General features: G+C 35.7%; 1 protein-coding gene across 1 annotated transcript; it reads right to left on the minus strand.

The window, feature by feature from the left end:
• Positions 1-16,344: 16,344 nt before the first annotated feature.
• On the minus strand, positions 16,345-16,851 carry LOC145002455 (uncharacterized). Its single transcript, XM_078961727.1, has one exon. The coding sequence runs from the start codon at positions 16,849-16,851 to the stop codon at positions 16,345-16,347; it is 507 nt and encodes a 168-aa protein (XP_078817853.1).
• Positions 16,852-17,492: the final 641 nt, after the last annotated feature.

Raw genomic sequence — 17,492 nt, forward strand, 5'->3', positions numbered from 1 at the left:
TGGTATCACTAAGAACAGTCCCGAATCAACCGAGACACTAGTATTATTTTTGTTTGGTTCGTCGTTATGTTCCTATTCCTAGTGCAAGCAAGGGTATTTTATTTACTTGTTTTGTTCAGAGTTATGTTAGTCCCTCTTTTTGGTTTATAATTGCATATCCATGTGTGGCTAGATATGCTAGTTCACTATAAACAAAGCTCTGATACCAACCTGTCACACCCCCGAACCAGACGGCGGAAACGTCCGGGGGCTATCGTGACTCAATTGAATACCATCACAATGAATATACATGAAACATAACATTATACATCACCAACATTTGGAATGATACAACTGGTAGCGTTTACATCCATTACATTGTTCCAAAACATTACTTTCTCAAAAGTAACTGTTCGATACAAAATTAAACCACAGCAAAACGTCATAGAGTACAATTCATCCTTCACTTTATCTGTTACCTGAGAATACAAGTATTTTGAAAAACGTCAACATATGAAATGTTGGTGAGTTCATAAGTAATGTTTAAAATCCAATGTTTGTAATGTTTTGAAAAACCACCAGAAAATCCGATATTTTCTGAAAATAGTATAGTCAAAAAGGTGTGAAGATCCATAGGTATGCTTGTTTGTTTCTATACTTGTAAAAATTGTTCATTTAAAATTGTGTGCATTCCGAATCCGTATGTGTTGAAATACCCTAGGAAAACCCGATGTTTTCCTAATTCTTTGAATTACATGAAGGTACATTGAAACAATTGCAACGCGTGAAATTATCAGTACTAGGCGACGTTGGATTATTTTTGAGCATGATTATTTGCTACAAACCCACGTTACACAAACGACTAGTCTATAGCAATACTAACGATCCCGTAGGCGTCGTCCGTACCAATCACGTTATCCAACCGCCCTGACTACGTGTAGTCCCACACCCGAAGAGAACGAGGACACGAAGGCCTCGATGACTCCATTAGCCGGTTGGGGATAAAAAGGTACGAGGGGTCCCAGACCCGCCTTGCATGAAAAGGTAGACTCTACTAGCAATACCAAAGGACCCTTGGGGACCAGTAGTATACAAGCCATTGAAAGTCCTTTTACGTTATGTCGGATCGGTAAAACCCAACACTTCGTAAGATAGAGGTCTTCGGGCCTTAAGATCAGGTCATTGGGCTAGCTAGGCTCAACAAACAAGATTTTACACTTTTGGGGCCCAAAGATGGTGCGTAGATGTCTGTGCACACTCGCATGTATAATGAATTCCCAATCGTTATTTGTATGAATCGTAGTGTTGTAGTATCATAGTGTCGTCGTGTTAGTAGTTTCGGATTTTTATTGGTTCGAGACCGAACCAATTCGTTTAACAACGACTTTTGGTGTTGTAATGTATTGTATTTCGTCGATAGTTGTGGTACCATCAGTTGGTCAAATTGCATGTATTGAATTAGCCTTGAAAATTTTCTGTTTTCAGCCCCTCCTTGTTTGTAAAATTTACTTTTTCAACCCTTTATTTAAATACTTTCCGGTTTGGTCCTTAAATCAATTTTCTTGACATTTTAACACCAAAAATTATTGAAATAAATATTTTCCAGCATATTTTTCATAGAAAACAGCTTAAGTCCCTGAATTTCAGTTTTCTCGGTTATAACCCTTCTTTTTTGAAAGTTTGACAATTTTGGCCCAAATTGTAAAATTTTTGCAACTTTGGTCCTTTTTAAATTTAAAAAGCATTTTAAACCTTTGAAAAGGACTTGGATCACTTATAGTCCACTTTTTTACAGAAAAACACAGTTTTCGCCCTCCAAAACAGAAAATTTCGCATAATGGGCCTCATTGGGCCAAAAATGTCATTTTTAGCCCATTATGCTTGAAATTTATGTTTTTAATCCTCTAAATGAGTATATTTCCAGAAATTGTTTTATTGAAACTGTTTTGACACAGTTCATCCATCAGAATTCGTGATTTGTCAATTTGGGCCCTTAATTTTTGTATTTTTCACATTTTAGGTCCAAAAATTGTGTTTTTAGTCCAAAGAAATTATTACTAAACCACTCAGCTATTTTTCTAGAGACACTTAGTATGTAGAAATATAGTAGAGGCTAAAATCATTTAACATAAGGTAAATCTCGGTTTTGAGGAGTTTTATGGCTAAATCCAACATTATAACTCACAAAAGCACACATATAAGCATGGAAATCATACAAAGCATACAAAACACATATAGATCTACACTTTCACTTGTATTCCCCCCTCCCCCCCCCCCCCCCCAAAAAAAAAACTCATAAAAACAGAAAATAGGGGGTATGAAGCTCACCTTGAGTTGTAGTTTCGGTTTTGAAGAGAGAAAAGAAGAAAATTTTGATCCTAGCAAGTCTCCTTGGTAGATCTCGAGTTTAATGACTTCTAAGGTGCATGATCACAAGTTGGAATAGATTTAGAAGAGATTTTTGATGAAATGAAGTAGCTAGATCATGGATTAGTCATCAACTTACCTTAGATGATGTGTTTGTGGGAAAAACCTCCTTGAAAAGCTCTTGATTCTCGAAACTTTTGAAGAAGGAGGAAGGAGATGTCCTTCAAGACTTAGAGAGAATGAAATGGATTTTTGTGAGTGTGTGTGTGTTGTGTTCGGCCGAGAGCAAGAAGAGAGAGGAGAGGAGGTGACCTTTGAAGTGCTATGCATGGAGATATGGGATGAGTTGCATGGATATCCAAAAGGCAATAATGAAGTGGCAAGACAAAGTCAACTCTCATCTTATCCTTGGGTTTGGGCCTTGGGCCGAGATTTTTGGAAGGAAAAAGGGAAAATTTAGGCTTTAATGCCCACAAGCCCATGTGTATATTAAGTTGGGTGAGTTTTAACAAAAAAAATTTATAATATGATTCTTACACTTTGTTGTGCTAGTTTAGGTTAATCATGGTTCAAAATTTTGAATTTATTTCATTCTAGGCCCAATATAGCCCAAAATGTTGAAACAAATAGATGTGGGTCCAATTAGAGCCCATTTAAGAGTTCTAAACCCAAGATAGTCAAATTGGAAGTTTATTGGTCCATTAGGCCCAATAAGGAAGTTCTAGTCCAAAATGGACCTAAATAAGAACTTCTAGGGTTTCCAATTGCTTGTTGACTATTTGTAACGCTTGTATGGTGTATTTGATTGAAATTTTGTTGTCGCAATCATAGGTGTTACACATGTTCTTAAGCTTTTGATTCACTTTAGCTTGAGTGTATAGTTTACAAGACACAAAATTTCCAGTTGTGACATCTTAAAACATCAGCATGTGATCTATTCACATTATGTAATAAGAATCTCCAAATAGGAACTTAATAGAGTTAGACAATGGACTTTACCCGAAGTAGAGTCAAACCTCTTGACTTGATCAACCTTATGACCTTTCAGGTGAATAGGGCAGCTTCGCAATCAGTGTCCCTCCCTTTGGCAATAAAACATATAGACCCTTTGGTAATGGCACATGAGACTATCTCAGACTTAGCCTTTCTCTTTACCATTTGGTCAACCGAGTTGACTATGGCCGATCCCTTTCCATTGGGAAGAGAAATGTTTTCCTAGATATCCAATGCTACCATTGCCAATATCCATTTAAGACTTAGGAAGTTGTTCTTTTAATCAAATTTGCTTTACTGGTGTTCCAAATCATTGCTGATTCCACAACACCAAGCAAATAGATAACATCATTAAGGGTCATGTCATAGTCTGTCTCATAGTAGTCCCAAAGAGACTCACTATGTTACTAAGAAAGTGATTGAACATCCAACTTTCATGAGACTTTGACACCCAACTCTCCCGATTTGTCAATATGTGAATTTATCTCCAAGATGTGAGCACACATAGACTATGCTTGCCAATAGGGATTGAGTGAGTTTAAACTTTTCATGAACTTGTGGGTGAGGGAGAATAAATGGAGGAGGTGGAGGAAGTGAAGCATGATGTTGAGGGACACCATCTTCAAGATATTTGGGAAGATCACAGTTGTTTGAACCAGACATCTATAATGGGAAAAAATCAAGTTAGTTGATTCAAAATCCTTAATATAACACCCAATATGAAATATTAAGGCTAGGACCCAACACAATATTTTATAACTTGGAAAAGGGATGCAATAATCCAAACAATAAAATATTTGAAGGTAGGCGATGACGATTCACCAATTTCCACCATGAAAAACGAAATAATTTATTAGGTTTTAATTGGATTTGAAATTCCTATATCTTTTGAGATTCATTGAACTTTTCAATGACATGTTTCAATCTCGAGTGTGCCCTCTCAAATTTTGTGACTGGGATGCCGAGGATCACAAAACAAGGTGTGAATAACCATACCAATTCACTTGGTACCCTTAATATTATCACCTAATCAATGTGCCGGTTAACCACACATGCTCCATTGATCTATGACAAACATTAAGTCACCCTTTGTGATCCTTACTAGTCCAAGTTAGTGTGCCAGTTAACCACACACGCTCCACCAACGACTTGGTAAGTTACAAAGTGTGAATTCCATGGGCTAGCACCAAATTCACATTTTTCCTAAAGTAACTAAGATTGGGAATTAAATAAAAAATATTTAGTTACTTTATAATAATCATTATACTTTTAATGAGAATTTAAAGTCATTGTCCTAACCATTCTGCTAACGACCCTCCACCGATCAAGCAAGCGGTGGGTGAGAGTGGACACCCATTAAGTCGCCATTTTATAGGCAACAACCTTATACCCACCTTATAGACCGGCTTCGTGAATGAGGCCTACTAACGGTAAAGCGACTTGTTCTTATATATATATATATATATATATATATATATATATATATATATATATATATATATATATATATATATATATATATATTTATATAATTAACCATTAATGTTATAAATAGTATAAGTGTTGAATTTGAACTTTTAAAATTCTAAGTGTTGGAATTAAAGTTTATTAAAGTGTGTGAAACTTTTCCAAATTCCAAAACTTGAGGGCAAGTTTTGTAACTCTTCAAAACTTTTCATTTCATAACTTATGAATTAAAGGTTCATAAAATGAAGACTCTTCATTTTATGTAACTTATGTTTTTTTAATGTGTGTTAAAGAAAAGTGACATTTGGATATCCATAACTTGAGGAAAAATTATGGACTCCATTAAAACACATAAATGATCAAGAATTAATCCTAAACAATTCAGAAAATAATTCCTATCATCTTCTAAATTCATAAGAACATGAACATGATTATCAAAGTTTCAAGAATTATATGAACACATACAAAGCATGAAATTTTGATATATGCTATTGTAAATGGATTAGAACAACCATTACACCAACTAAAATAAGTTTTAAAACATCAAAACAGTTTAGGGTAAAGTTTCTAGTCCATTTCCAGTAGCAAAAGTCGAAAATCTGCATTCTGAACCTTCTACTCGCCGAGTGTACGAACCTTCTCGGCGAGTAGGATGAATTTTTCCTTGGACTAGGCCAGTCCCCCATGGACTCGGCGAGTCCATCATGCAGACAACAAAAATTTCGACTTTTTTTTCACTATTTTGCATCAAGTATCAAACAAGCAGGCTTAGGCTCTGATACCACTGTTGGTTTGTGAGCAATCTAATACTTCCTAAGTGTGCATGCAACCCTAATAAACCTTGGATCTATGTTTGTCTAAATACATGCAAAATAATAATTTTTCCAAGGTTCATAACCTATCTAACATGGCATGGGGTACTTTTAAACATAAAAGAATTAGATGAGATTACATACCTTTTGATGATGAGTTTGATTCCTAAGGAGTTTGAGGGCCAAGCACCAATAGTGTGAATGCCTCAAATGGAATCACAAATCACCACAAAATCTTGGAAAACTTTGAGAGAGTGTATACACACTTTTAAAATCGGTCACACACAAACACACATACTAGTGACACTAGTGGATATTTCATGCAACATAAGCATGCTTATATAGTGTACATGTTTAGGGTGAAACCCTAATAACCCATGACCTTTCGTTTTCCAAGAATCCATGGGTCAAAAGCTCCATGGATCATCCATGGACTTCCATACAAGCCTAGCCCATTAACAAATTAGTGTTAGCCCACACCATATAAAACCAATAGGCCACAATCTAATTAGTCTTCCTTTTAATCTCTAAATTAATTCATAATTAATTTAAGACTAAGACTAATTAAATAACACGACTTCATATTAATATATTATAACTTATAATATATTAATAATCATATGTGTATAACTCTCATAAAATTATCCATAAATAGTTTGGATGAAATGCAACCCAAATGGACCATGCCGGGTCGGGTCAAGTATGTACCAAATAAGGTATGGACTTAGACACCTTATCCAACACTTTTGAGAAAACGCAAAAGCAAAGCTATATGGGTACAAACACAAATATGAGCCAAGTTGAATTTCCTGTGAACAAGATGATGTTCATAATGGCTCAGTACAAAATTGCTGAAAAGTTTGATAATGAAGTTGATTAGACCTACATGAAACTAAGATTTCATGTTGTTCTTGGAAAATTACCATAGGAGATATGGTCTCGGATAAAGATCAAAAAGGTGTCAACATTACAAAGGACGTCCTGTTTGAGAAAATGATGCAGAATTTTAGATATCATGTGATAAGCACAAATAATCAGATTTGTGATTTTTCAGTTGCTAATTTTCCTTTAATGAGCTTGTATGATCTCATACAAGTTGCATTACTTTTGAAAGCCAAGATTGTGTCGCATCTTTACGGAACATACCCAGAAGTTTTTAGACTAGGTCTTGCTCACATCAAAATATTCATAGATAATTACTATGAATGTTTGGCTCTGACTGATGTGTATTTGGCTACAGCAAAAGGGTTAGAACTGAAAGTTCCTATGGAAGCCACAAAATCTCAAGCATAATTAAAGAAATATGTTGATGGTGAAATTTGCTTGAAACCTTTTGGGTTGGTTTTTGCGGGAAAAGATAAAAATGCCAAAGCAAAACAATTATTTTTCAATCCTGCGAAGTGGAAAGGTATACCACGTCTCAATATACGAACTTCATTGTTCGTATGAATAAGTGTTAGAAGAATAATCAAGGAGACAAGAAGGAGTTGAAGAAGATATTCTCATGGTATACTGAGATTCGAACAGTGATGCTTTTTATTGCACAGATTATCACGAATTGAGAAGTTCGACATTATTACAAAGGGCGAGATTGTAAGGGTCGAAGTTTTGGTTGTAATATTTTGAAATCTATAATGTTATTTTACAAGGAACTTTATGTCGAAACTTAGTGTTTAGTCCTTGTAATTTTTTGTATGCTTTCACGTCCCCTATAAATAGGGACTTTACTTATAGTTAGATAAGGATAAGTATTCGACTTGTCTACTATCTCTTTGTAAACATTGAAAGCATAATATTAGCTGAAACCACATTCTATTTACTTTCTGTGTTCAATTACTCGATTACTCTGATATATTCTCGATTCGTCACATCATCACTGACGTTTTTGAGGTTACAGAGTCATAGAAATGAGAGCTTGGGCCCTCTCATCCATCCATGCATTAGTTCTTGAGAAAAAGGTGACAAAATAGACTTTGAGTTTGGTTTTGTGCTTTTCTTGGCCATGCAAAGGGATAGAGTAAGAGACTTTATCCATTAAGACATTTATTTAGATCAGATATGTGTGTTTGAGAGTTTGGTGTGCTGTATTAAGAGTTTAATAGAATTTTTTGGGAGTAGGGGCTCTACGTTGGGCGTATCCCTTTATATGTTGGTTGTAGCTCTACGTTGGGCATACACTTCAGTACGATGGACGTAGCTCTATATTGGACATAGACTTTTGTATGATGGGCATAGCTCTATGCAAGGCATAGATCAGTGTGCTATGATGAGCGTAAGTAATTGAAGGTTGATTGATGACTTTTTGGCAGGGTTAAATTTTGGTCAACCATGTTGGGACTTATTATTCGAAGGGAAAAATGGTCTTTTACCCAAAGAAAGTTTAATTTTGAGCCTATACATTTTGTAAATTAGTCATTTCCTTACTTGTTCACTAGGGTTTAGTTATGGATATGTTTAGCAAGAGGAGGCCTGATATCGTTGACTCGAGTGTGTAGTTTATCTTGTCTTTAGGGTTAAAGGTGAGTCTTCTCAATATACTGTGTAACATGCTAATTGTCTTTGTGATTCTTGCATTATGTGTTGGGTGGGTCCCATTTGTATGATGTGCGGGGCCCATATGCATTATAGATGGGGACCATATGTATGATGGGCGAGGCCCGTCATATGTATGATGAACATAACATAACAATTATATACCCACCAAGGATCTTCTTGCAAGTTGTAGAAAGATTTAAACACCAACCAAAGAAGATGTGAAGAAATGACAACCTTTGTAGTTCATTAGGTCCTCTTGGGAGGCTTGGAAGTTGATGAAGAATGTGGAACTTTTGAGACACCAACAATGAATCAAGTTGATGTAGATGCTAGTACATAAACTCTTAATCCCTTAAGTCTACGTTCATAAACAATATGAACTTAAACAGGGCATGAAGATGCAAGTAATCTTAAAGAAAACAAGAACAAAAGGGAGAGAGTAACATGCTTTAAGCATGTTACGGTTTTAAGAGGATATAATAGATCAACATTTCAAGAATGCAAGCCTCAAATATATAGTATCTTAAAGTGAAGTCTTTAATCATAAGGTCTTATCACTTTAAGCATCATTGCCACTATTATCATAAGAGTGTCCATGCATGCTTCTAACGCATGATTTATTTTGCTTTAAATAATCTAGACCCATCAATTGCATGCATGCAAGCATACTCTAGGATTTTATATAAAAAAAGGAAGTAAAACTTGGTAATTTTATAAACTCTTTTATAAAATATAAACCTTAACCTTTTGGTAAAATACAAAAAGTCCTTTTGGTCCAAAATGTTGTACATGACTTAATAAATCATACCGTATGATATATTATGTTACTTGCTAATGTAAATTATTATTTCCAAGTTTTAATCCTACTTTTAAGATATAATTTAGACACACAATGGTAGTGGACCTATCAATTAGTGGTAGAGTTGAGTAAGTAGGGTATCGAACATAGCAACCGGTAATTAAACTAAAGACTAGAACTAACGAAAACAAGTAATAAAAGTGAATGTTTTTCTCTAGTTGTGCAAAACTAGAAACTTAGTCAATTTACTAAAATGCAAATTAGCTAACTAACAACTAAAACAAGTAAAACCAACTAAATTCAATGATAAAGAGACTTCTGTTTAGGTTGGATTCATTTACTCCTATTGTTGATTTTATGGAAAGTGCAATAGATTAATTTTTATTGGCTACCAATTAAAGTAATTAGGTTCACATTCACTATCACCAATTCTTAGAAAACCAATTAATTTAAGCAGTGATCAAGTGATTAAACTAATGAATTTCCTAGTTTATTTATTTAGCTAATCAAATTACTAATTCAATTAACCTCTTATTGATGGTTTATCACACAAACTCACACATTAATTTACCCAATTTCTTGTTAATTCATGTTTCACGTTCGCTATTCCTATACATATAACAATGTTTTCACATAAATCATATGAGGTAAGAAATTAAGAGATGTTCACATAGCTTAATTACTTGTTAATTAACAGAAAATAGTTGTGGTTAATGCATAAGATCTTTAACAAGCTTAATAAAACAAAATTCACCAATAAACAATTAATCCAACCACAACACAGTCCATAGTTGTAAATTTATCTAACCTCAACAGAAGATAATAAGTTTAGCTCATAATCACTACAGATAGTACCTCACAAACAATGTCTAATAACTCAAACATGGTTCAAATAAGAATTAAATTGAAAAGTAAACTAATTTGCCTTAAAATCTCCTTAAAATTGAAGGTTAGGGTTTCTCCGCGAACTCCAAAGCTTCAGCAGCACCTTAAGTCGCAAAATAATCCTAAGAGGTTCCAGAGAAAATATTTGAATTCGTCAATTGGCTTCTATTTATAGAATTCAAAAAACAGGGTCTACTCCCAGAGTAGATAACTAACTCGCCATGTCCCCCTTATAGAAACCGTGTACGGCAAGGACTTTGTTTTTGCTTCGCGAACATTCATGCGGACTCGTCGAGTTGACATTCAACTCGCCGAGTGCTTCAGGATTTCGACTCTTTTCTTCTTTTTTTCTTCTTTCTTCAACTCCCAAGTCCCCGATGGTATTTCCTGCTTCCTTTTGCTTTGGAGCTCATCTTTTGGATTGAAAATACAATTTAAACATAATTAAGTACGTTTTGTCCATAAATTACAATAAGTTAGCCAAAAAGTAATGAGATTTAACACAAAATATATGATTAATTATGCACATATCAAAATACCCCACACTTGACTTTTGCTTGCCCCCCAAGCAAAACTAAATTTTAAACAACTAGCATCACATAAAATAATCCCAATCCAACCCAGCCATTATGCCTAGACCACAACGCATGCATTTTGTGTCTAAAATTTTTCCTAAGGACCCCCCTCAATTCTAAACACTTACAATCCTCATAAACACTCGCCCACTTCTTTTGAACAACGCTCATTTTATACACCCCTCCGAATCCTTCCGCGGAAAACTTCCTAACCTCAAGGTATTTTTGGTTGAGCAACCCAAGCATACATAATCTAGAAAATTACAACTTTTTGATACCACTATAAAGCTCTTTAAACTTTTTCATTTCTTGGAAAATAAAGATCTTTAATTTCTTGGGTATCTTAAACTTTTGAAATTTGATCTTTTGATCTTCACTTTGATTGCTCCAAAATTCTACAACTTTTCTTGTAATTCCCTCTTTTCTTTTCACATGTAACTCACTTTATTTTACTGAAAAACCAAAATCTCAATAAGCTCAATATTCCCGAACACTTCCCACTGAATCCATTATCAATCATTGGTGATTTTATTAGATGAAGAAGAACAAAATATCAACAATTGAAATGGGTACTCAACAAATTCAATGACCTATTGGCACTAGATGGATTTCCATGTGAACCTACAACTGACCACACTTCGAAGGTATGAACTTGAAAATTACCAATCTTATACCCATGATAAAACAAAGTTAAACGCTTTGCTACCCAAAGCGCTTCCCGTGATACAATTCCAAAATTTTGAGCCACTTAACCTGAGCCCACAAGTACTAGCATTCGATTACTATCTAATCCTAACGAACACATCTGCCAAAAATGAATTAATACTCACTGAAATCTCAACGAGCTCAATATTCTCAAACACTTCCCACTGAATCCACTATTAATCCTTGGTGACTTTATTAGATGACTAAACACAAAATATCCACTATCGAAATGGGTACTCAACCAATTCAATGACCTACTGGCACTAGATGGATTCCTATGTGAACGTACAACTGACCACACTTCGAAGGTATGAACTTGAAAATTACTAATCTTATACCCATGATCAAACAAATTTAAACGCTTTGCTACCCAAAGCACTTCCCATGATACAATTCCAAATTCTTAAGCCACTTCAGCTGGCAACCAAGATATATAACCCTTGATCGAACGGAAGGATAACCAATCTAACTACCCATTTTCCGAAAGAAAATGATACACTCAAAACATCTCTAACCAAGTCCATGTAAATGATATCGTCAATACCAACCTTTGACAAACACATGTGGTCAAATTCATCACTCACACTCTAGAGTGATCATTTACTACTGCTCTTGCCATACTACCAGTAGTAATCGGTTCAAAGCGTGTCCACAGTTAGCTAACATCCATCCTAAGTGACACACGTACTCCCAAATTCTGACTTCGTTATCCCAGAAAGGGACTTCCAACTTCCATAAGGTCTTTCCTTAAAAGATCCTGCTGCGAAGACCCCACTCACAGTTCCTGAAGATATGTTGCACATACGTTCTGACAAGTCCTTTCCACTCAACAACTATCTTGAATTCCAATAACCCATTAAACTTGCACTACAACCCTTCTCACATGTTGTGTAATTCTAAATGTCGATGCGGCCGTTGATATCCCAAGAAGATTCCTCAATCTTCCTCCAAGCATGGCTCTTGGTAAGCAAAATGGTGTATAACAATTCATTTAACAATGACTTAAGCAATCATAAAGGAACCATAAAACTTAGATGGGGTTATCAGAAACCTTCCAACATCACCGCCTCAAACCTAAAAATAACAATTTACACCCTGTTGGTTAATGAGGTATCTGGAAGCTTGTACCTTAAGCCATCAAAATTTGTAGAAATTCTAATACCGTTCTAAAAATTTAACCATGTAGAAGAATTTTGTTCCGCCAACACAACACTAGCCAATGAATGTGCTTATTCAAGATGGAATTATCATTATGGGAATGGGGTTCAAAATACATACCGGGGATTTCTTTATGCTTGACCTTGACCTCTTACAAGATGATACGTGTTGGGGTCTGCATTCCCTCCGTCACCAATGTAGGATGACCGAATTTGAAATGACGTGGATTTTGACAATGAAAACATCTTTGATCGTTCTTACAATCTCGATGGACATGCCCACTTTCCCCACACTTGAAATGCCTAAAATTGTGAAAACCAAACTCGTGAGTTCCCCCATACCTGTCAAATATATCATAGTGCCCTAACTTCCAACACTCAATTTAACTGCATCGAACTCTCCACCTCTCTCCAATCGTTCGGAATCAAGTGTCCGCCTTCTCTTTCCTGGTCATGCCTCCACATCAAAATTTTCTTCTCCAATAACCACAAAAATTTCTTTTGCTACATGTAAGATTATGGTATGCTCCTTGAATTTGACAATTAGTCTATTTGTGTTTCGACCAATGATATTTGCATCTCTTCCAGTAGAACCGGTGAAACCTCAACGATAATCTAGTCATTTAATCATGTGTCACCCAACTTGAATTTTACTTGCCCTTAAGAAAAACTGAATTTTAAAAATACTAGAATCATATAAAACAATCCCAATCCAACCCAACTATTATGCCAAGACTGCAACGCATACATTTATGTCTAAAATTTTTCCTAAGGAGCCCCCTGAATTCTAAATACTCACAATCCTCATAAACACTCGCCCACTTCTTTTGAACAACGCTCATGTTATGCATCCCTTCGAATCCATCCACAGAAAACTTCTTAACCTCAAGGTATTTTTGGTTGAGCAATCCAGACATGCATAATCTAGAAAATTACCACTTTTTGATACCACTATAAAGCTCTTTAAAATTCTTCATTTCTTGGATATTTGATCTTTGATTTCTTTGGTATCTTCAAATTTTGAACTTTGATCTTTTGATCTTCACTTTGATTGCTCCAAAATTCTACAACTTTTATTGTAATTCTCTCTTTTTTTCATATGTAACTCACTTTTTTTTCACTCAAAACCTATATGCTTAAGTAAGGGCCCTAAACTTCAACCTTTATTGGTTAAAGATAAAAATATTCCTGGATACATTTCAAGTATACAATGCTAAACATATTGTATCCTTCAAACTAAGCAAGGTTGTGTTTTTTTCACATGATTTCACTAGAATAAAGGGGGCCACTAATGCGTTATATCATATATAGGCTTAAGTAAACATTTGGGTCTTCATGCAATAATCAAACATAGCAGTAGCATGGAATCCTAATTGCTTTACCAAAATTTTCTAAATTAATCCCTAACAATTTTTAATGAAAAAATTTTAAAATCTAACTAGTGTAACCAACCCCTACCCCACACTTAATTTATTCAATGTCCCCATTACATATTATGCATGATAAAAAAAATACAAAGTAAAGAGGGAATTGGAACAAACTCCCCTGAGATAGTAGTCGCGAGGTTGATGTTCTTCATTTGAAGCTCCATATTCAATTGAATTTAGACATGAGAACAACTCATCCATGCCATGGGTGTCATTTGTCTTGTGTGGTATACCTCCAATTATGCAGGAAAAGTCTCGGAAAATGCTCGAAAATTGATCTTCAAAGAATATAACCAATTTTCATGTCAAATGTCATCAAATTATCAGCTTGATAGTCGAAGATCGATAAACTTATCGATAGGTATGGTAACTTGCCGAGTTGTTGTGTAAATGACAGAAAAGTCATGGTTTTTTAACATGGAATCGCCGAGTCGATAATGTGCACTCGACGAGTAGACCGCTGAGAATTATGCCCAGGTCCAATTTTGATGTATGTGGGGAATATTTGACTAATATTTTCCCTCATTTTGCTTTAGTAAGTAATCACTTAGTAACTTTTCTCTCAATCGGACTCTTATCGTGACTCGAAACTTTGATTTCTCTCTCGCTTAGACTCGATTTCTCTGTTGGTTAGCTTTGACTCTAGACTCTTGAATGCAGCACTTAACCTCAACTGGAATGATCAAAAACAAAACACAAATGATATGAAAGGAAAACAATAAAAACTCCTACTTAATCCTCACAACTTAAAATTTAAGCATCAACCAAACACACACACAAAAAAAAAAAAAAAAAAAAAAAAAGTCTTAGATCAAATCCAAACAAATAAAAACCAATATATATCAATCTTCTTCATTATCTTCTTCTTCATTCCCTCTAACTCCACATCCCCTGGCTTGATTTATCCTTTGATGCACCCTCTCTTCCCAACTCGACACATAAGGATATTTGGGCCCAGAACTTGGTGCAATATTCAATTGTTCAAACAAATATACAAATGACCCATCATGGTAGTTCATGATTTGACCAAGATCATCTTGGTACCTCCTTTACTCGAAATTTTACGAGTCCATAGGCAACTCGTCATCCACTGCAATTACCGGTGGGTCTTCTCTTACCGGCACGTGCTAGGGTCAGACTCGTGGACCCGGTCCCTCTGGTGCTAAAACCTCATCCTCATTTGCGATAGCAATGTGTCCCACACCATAGTCTTCTATGATTCTTGCTCTCATATATAGTGTGATGCTAAAGGGATGTGTGGGAATCATTGTTAAAAAATTTGCAGCCCCTCGTTCCAAGATCCCATATGTCCTAGCCAACTTTGTCGCAAACATTCCATCATTAATTTTTAAGGTGATCCTCTCTTTGACTGCCCCTTCCGCCAAATATTTTGCCAAACAATAAGGCTAATTACAAAACATGTTGGGAGTAGTGATGCTCCACAAGTAGAAAATGTCGAGGGTCGGGACTTTGTCATCATCCTTTCGCATATTGATGGTGCTTGCGACAAGACGGTGGATCAAACATTGAATGGAAGAACGAATGCTTTCCTCTTGAGCACTTGAAGGAATATATACCCAGTTGGCGATAGTGTTCCACCAGTTAGAAGCAACCACCTCCTCTGGCAGCTCTTGTGGCAGTGTTCAAGAAAAGACTCGAAATTTTCATACATAATCATGTGTTAATCATAAATCCCTATCATCCACACGAGCTCGGCTATACTGCACTGGTGTACTTCTCCTCCAAGAAAAAAGCCAATGATACCTGGATTATAGTAATCACTACCACCTCTGAAGGAGATGGTAGAGAAAAATTCCCAGCACAATTCTTGGTAAACTCACTCTTGGATCTTGAACAGCCGGCTCCACCCATCACAAGTTATTGTCACCCCATTGTGTATAAACGTCTTAACCACGTACGGGGTCAATTCCTCCTCCAAACCTACCTGGCCCAACCAATTCTAATCGATTCCATTAGGCTCATAGATCTCCTTACGCCTAAGTGTGTCCAACTTGTTTTTAGCATGGGCTAATGAGGATTTTGATGAAATTTTTGGGAAGTTTAGCCATGGGATGTCCCCATAACCACTTCCTCTTCAACTTCGACCTCGCCTAGACATCTCTCTTTTTGGTAGAAATTAGTAGAAAGTAAAGGAAATTTAAGATGGTTGCTTGGGAGACTTTGGCATGTTGAGTAGAGGTGGTGGCTGTAGAGTGAAAGTTGTTTAACCAATTAGGGTTAAAACACCATTTTCACAAAATGTAAAAAATATATTTTTTTCGGGTAAATACGTGGACTCGCCGAGTAGGGGTACCTACTCGCCGAGTAGATACGCGAATGTGCGAAATATCATGATTTTTCAAGTAGGCTCGCAGAGTAGGTAAATGGACTCAACGAGTGGTTCATTCTGTTTGAAAAAATTTTGAGTTTTAAAGTTTTATACCACCATACCCACACTTGAGCCTTGCTTGTCCTCAAGAAATATTTTTATGCAAAGAAGAAGACTGAAAAAGACAAATCCTAAAACAAAAAACGAAAAAAAGGAAAGAAAAAAGTAAAAAAGAAAACAGCAAACTCTAAAAATCGGGTTGCCTCCCGGAAGCGCTTCTTTTTGAGGAGTCGTTAGCTGGACTCCTTCCCGTACTATGTTTCAGTGGTCTCTTCCAAATTTAGCCCTTCTTCAAGTCCTTCGTCTTTTGGGATTCCTTCTTCATAGATCTTCACCCGATGCCCATTAACCTTGAAAGGGGTTCCATCTTTCGATAAAAGCTCGATAGCTCCATGTGAGAAAACTTCTGTAACCACAAAAGGCCCATCCCACCTTGTTCTTAGCTTTCCCAGAAAAAGCTTTAACCTTGAATTGAAGAGTAACACCTTTTGTCCTTCATGAAAGTCCTTATTACCCTTTAATCTCATGTCATGCCATATCTCAGTCTTCTCTATGTAAATTAATGAATTTGTATACGCTTCAGTTCTAAGTTCTTCAAGGGCATTCATTTGCATCAACCGATTGGTAGGAAATTCAGCTAACTCAAAATTGCACATATTTAACCCCCAAAATGCTTTATGATCTATTTCAACCGGCAAATGACAATTTGAAAGCTGTTCGAAAAGCCCAAAGTGCATCATCAAGCTTATCCGACCACTCATTTCTATTTCCTCCAACTGATCTCTCCAAAATTCTTTTTAATGCCCGATTTGTGACTTCAGTTTGTCCACTCGTTTGTGGATGAAAGGATGTTGAAAACCAATGGTGTACGCCATATCCTTTTTACACCTTAGCTAATTGATCATTTGCAAAGTGAGTGCCCCAGTCCCTAATAAGAGCTTTAGGAACTCCAAACCTTGAGAATAACTTTTTAAAAAAATGCACCACCACTCGAGTAATCTTCCAAAAGGTGTTGCGGAATTTGTTCCGAAAATGAAATATAATAAAAATTTATCAAAGCATATCTTAAGGAAATGTATTTTCATTATATAATAAAAAAATTGGAATGTCATGTTCCAATACAGACCAAAAGCATAAACAGTACAATATAGGCATTACAATAGTTATTTACATCTATTGGCCTATAATCCAAAATCCCTCATCATCGTCCAACTATGCTCTTGTTCCATTAACTATAATATAGAAAATTGAATGGGTTAGGATTGGGAGCCTGGTGAGCATGTAGGGTTTTCAACCGACAATAAATAAATTTATTGACTCATCAAACAATCAACCTAATTGCCCAACCCCATTATCTTATTTATTCTTAAAGATCTTAAGGATCATTTGTCCTTCATTCATT

Source organism: Lactuca saligna, chromosome 6, assembly GCF_052625555.1.
Source record: "Lactuca saligna cultivar CGN05327 chromosome 6, ASM5262555v1, whole genome shotgun sequence".
Taxonomy (NCBI): Eukaryota; Viridiplantae; Streptophyta; class Magnoliopsida; order Asterales; family Asteraceae; genus Lactuca; species Lactuca saligna.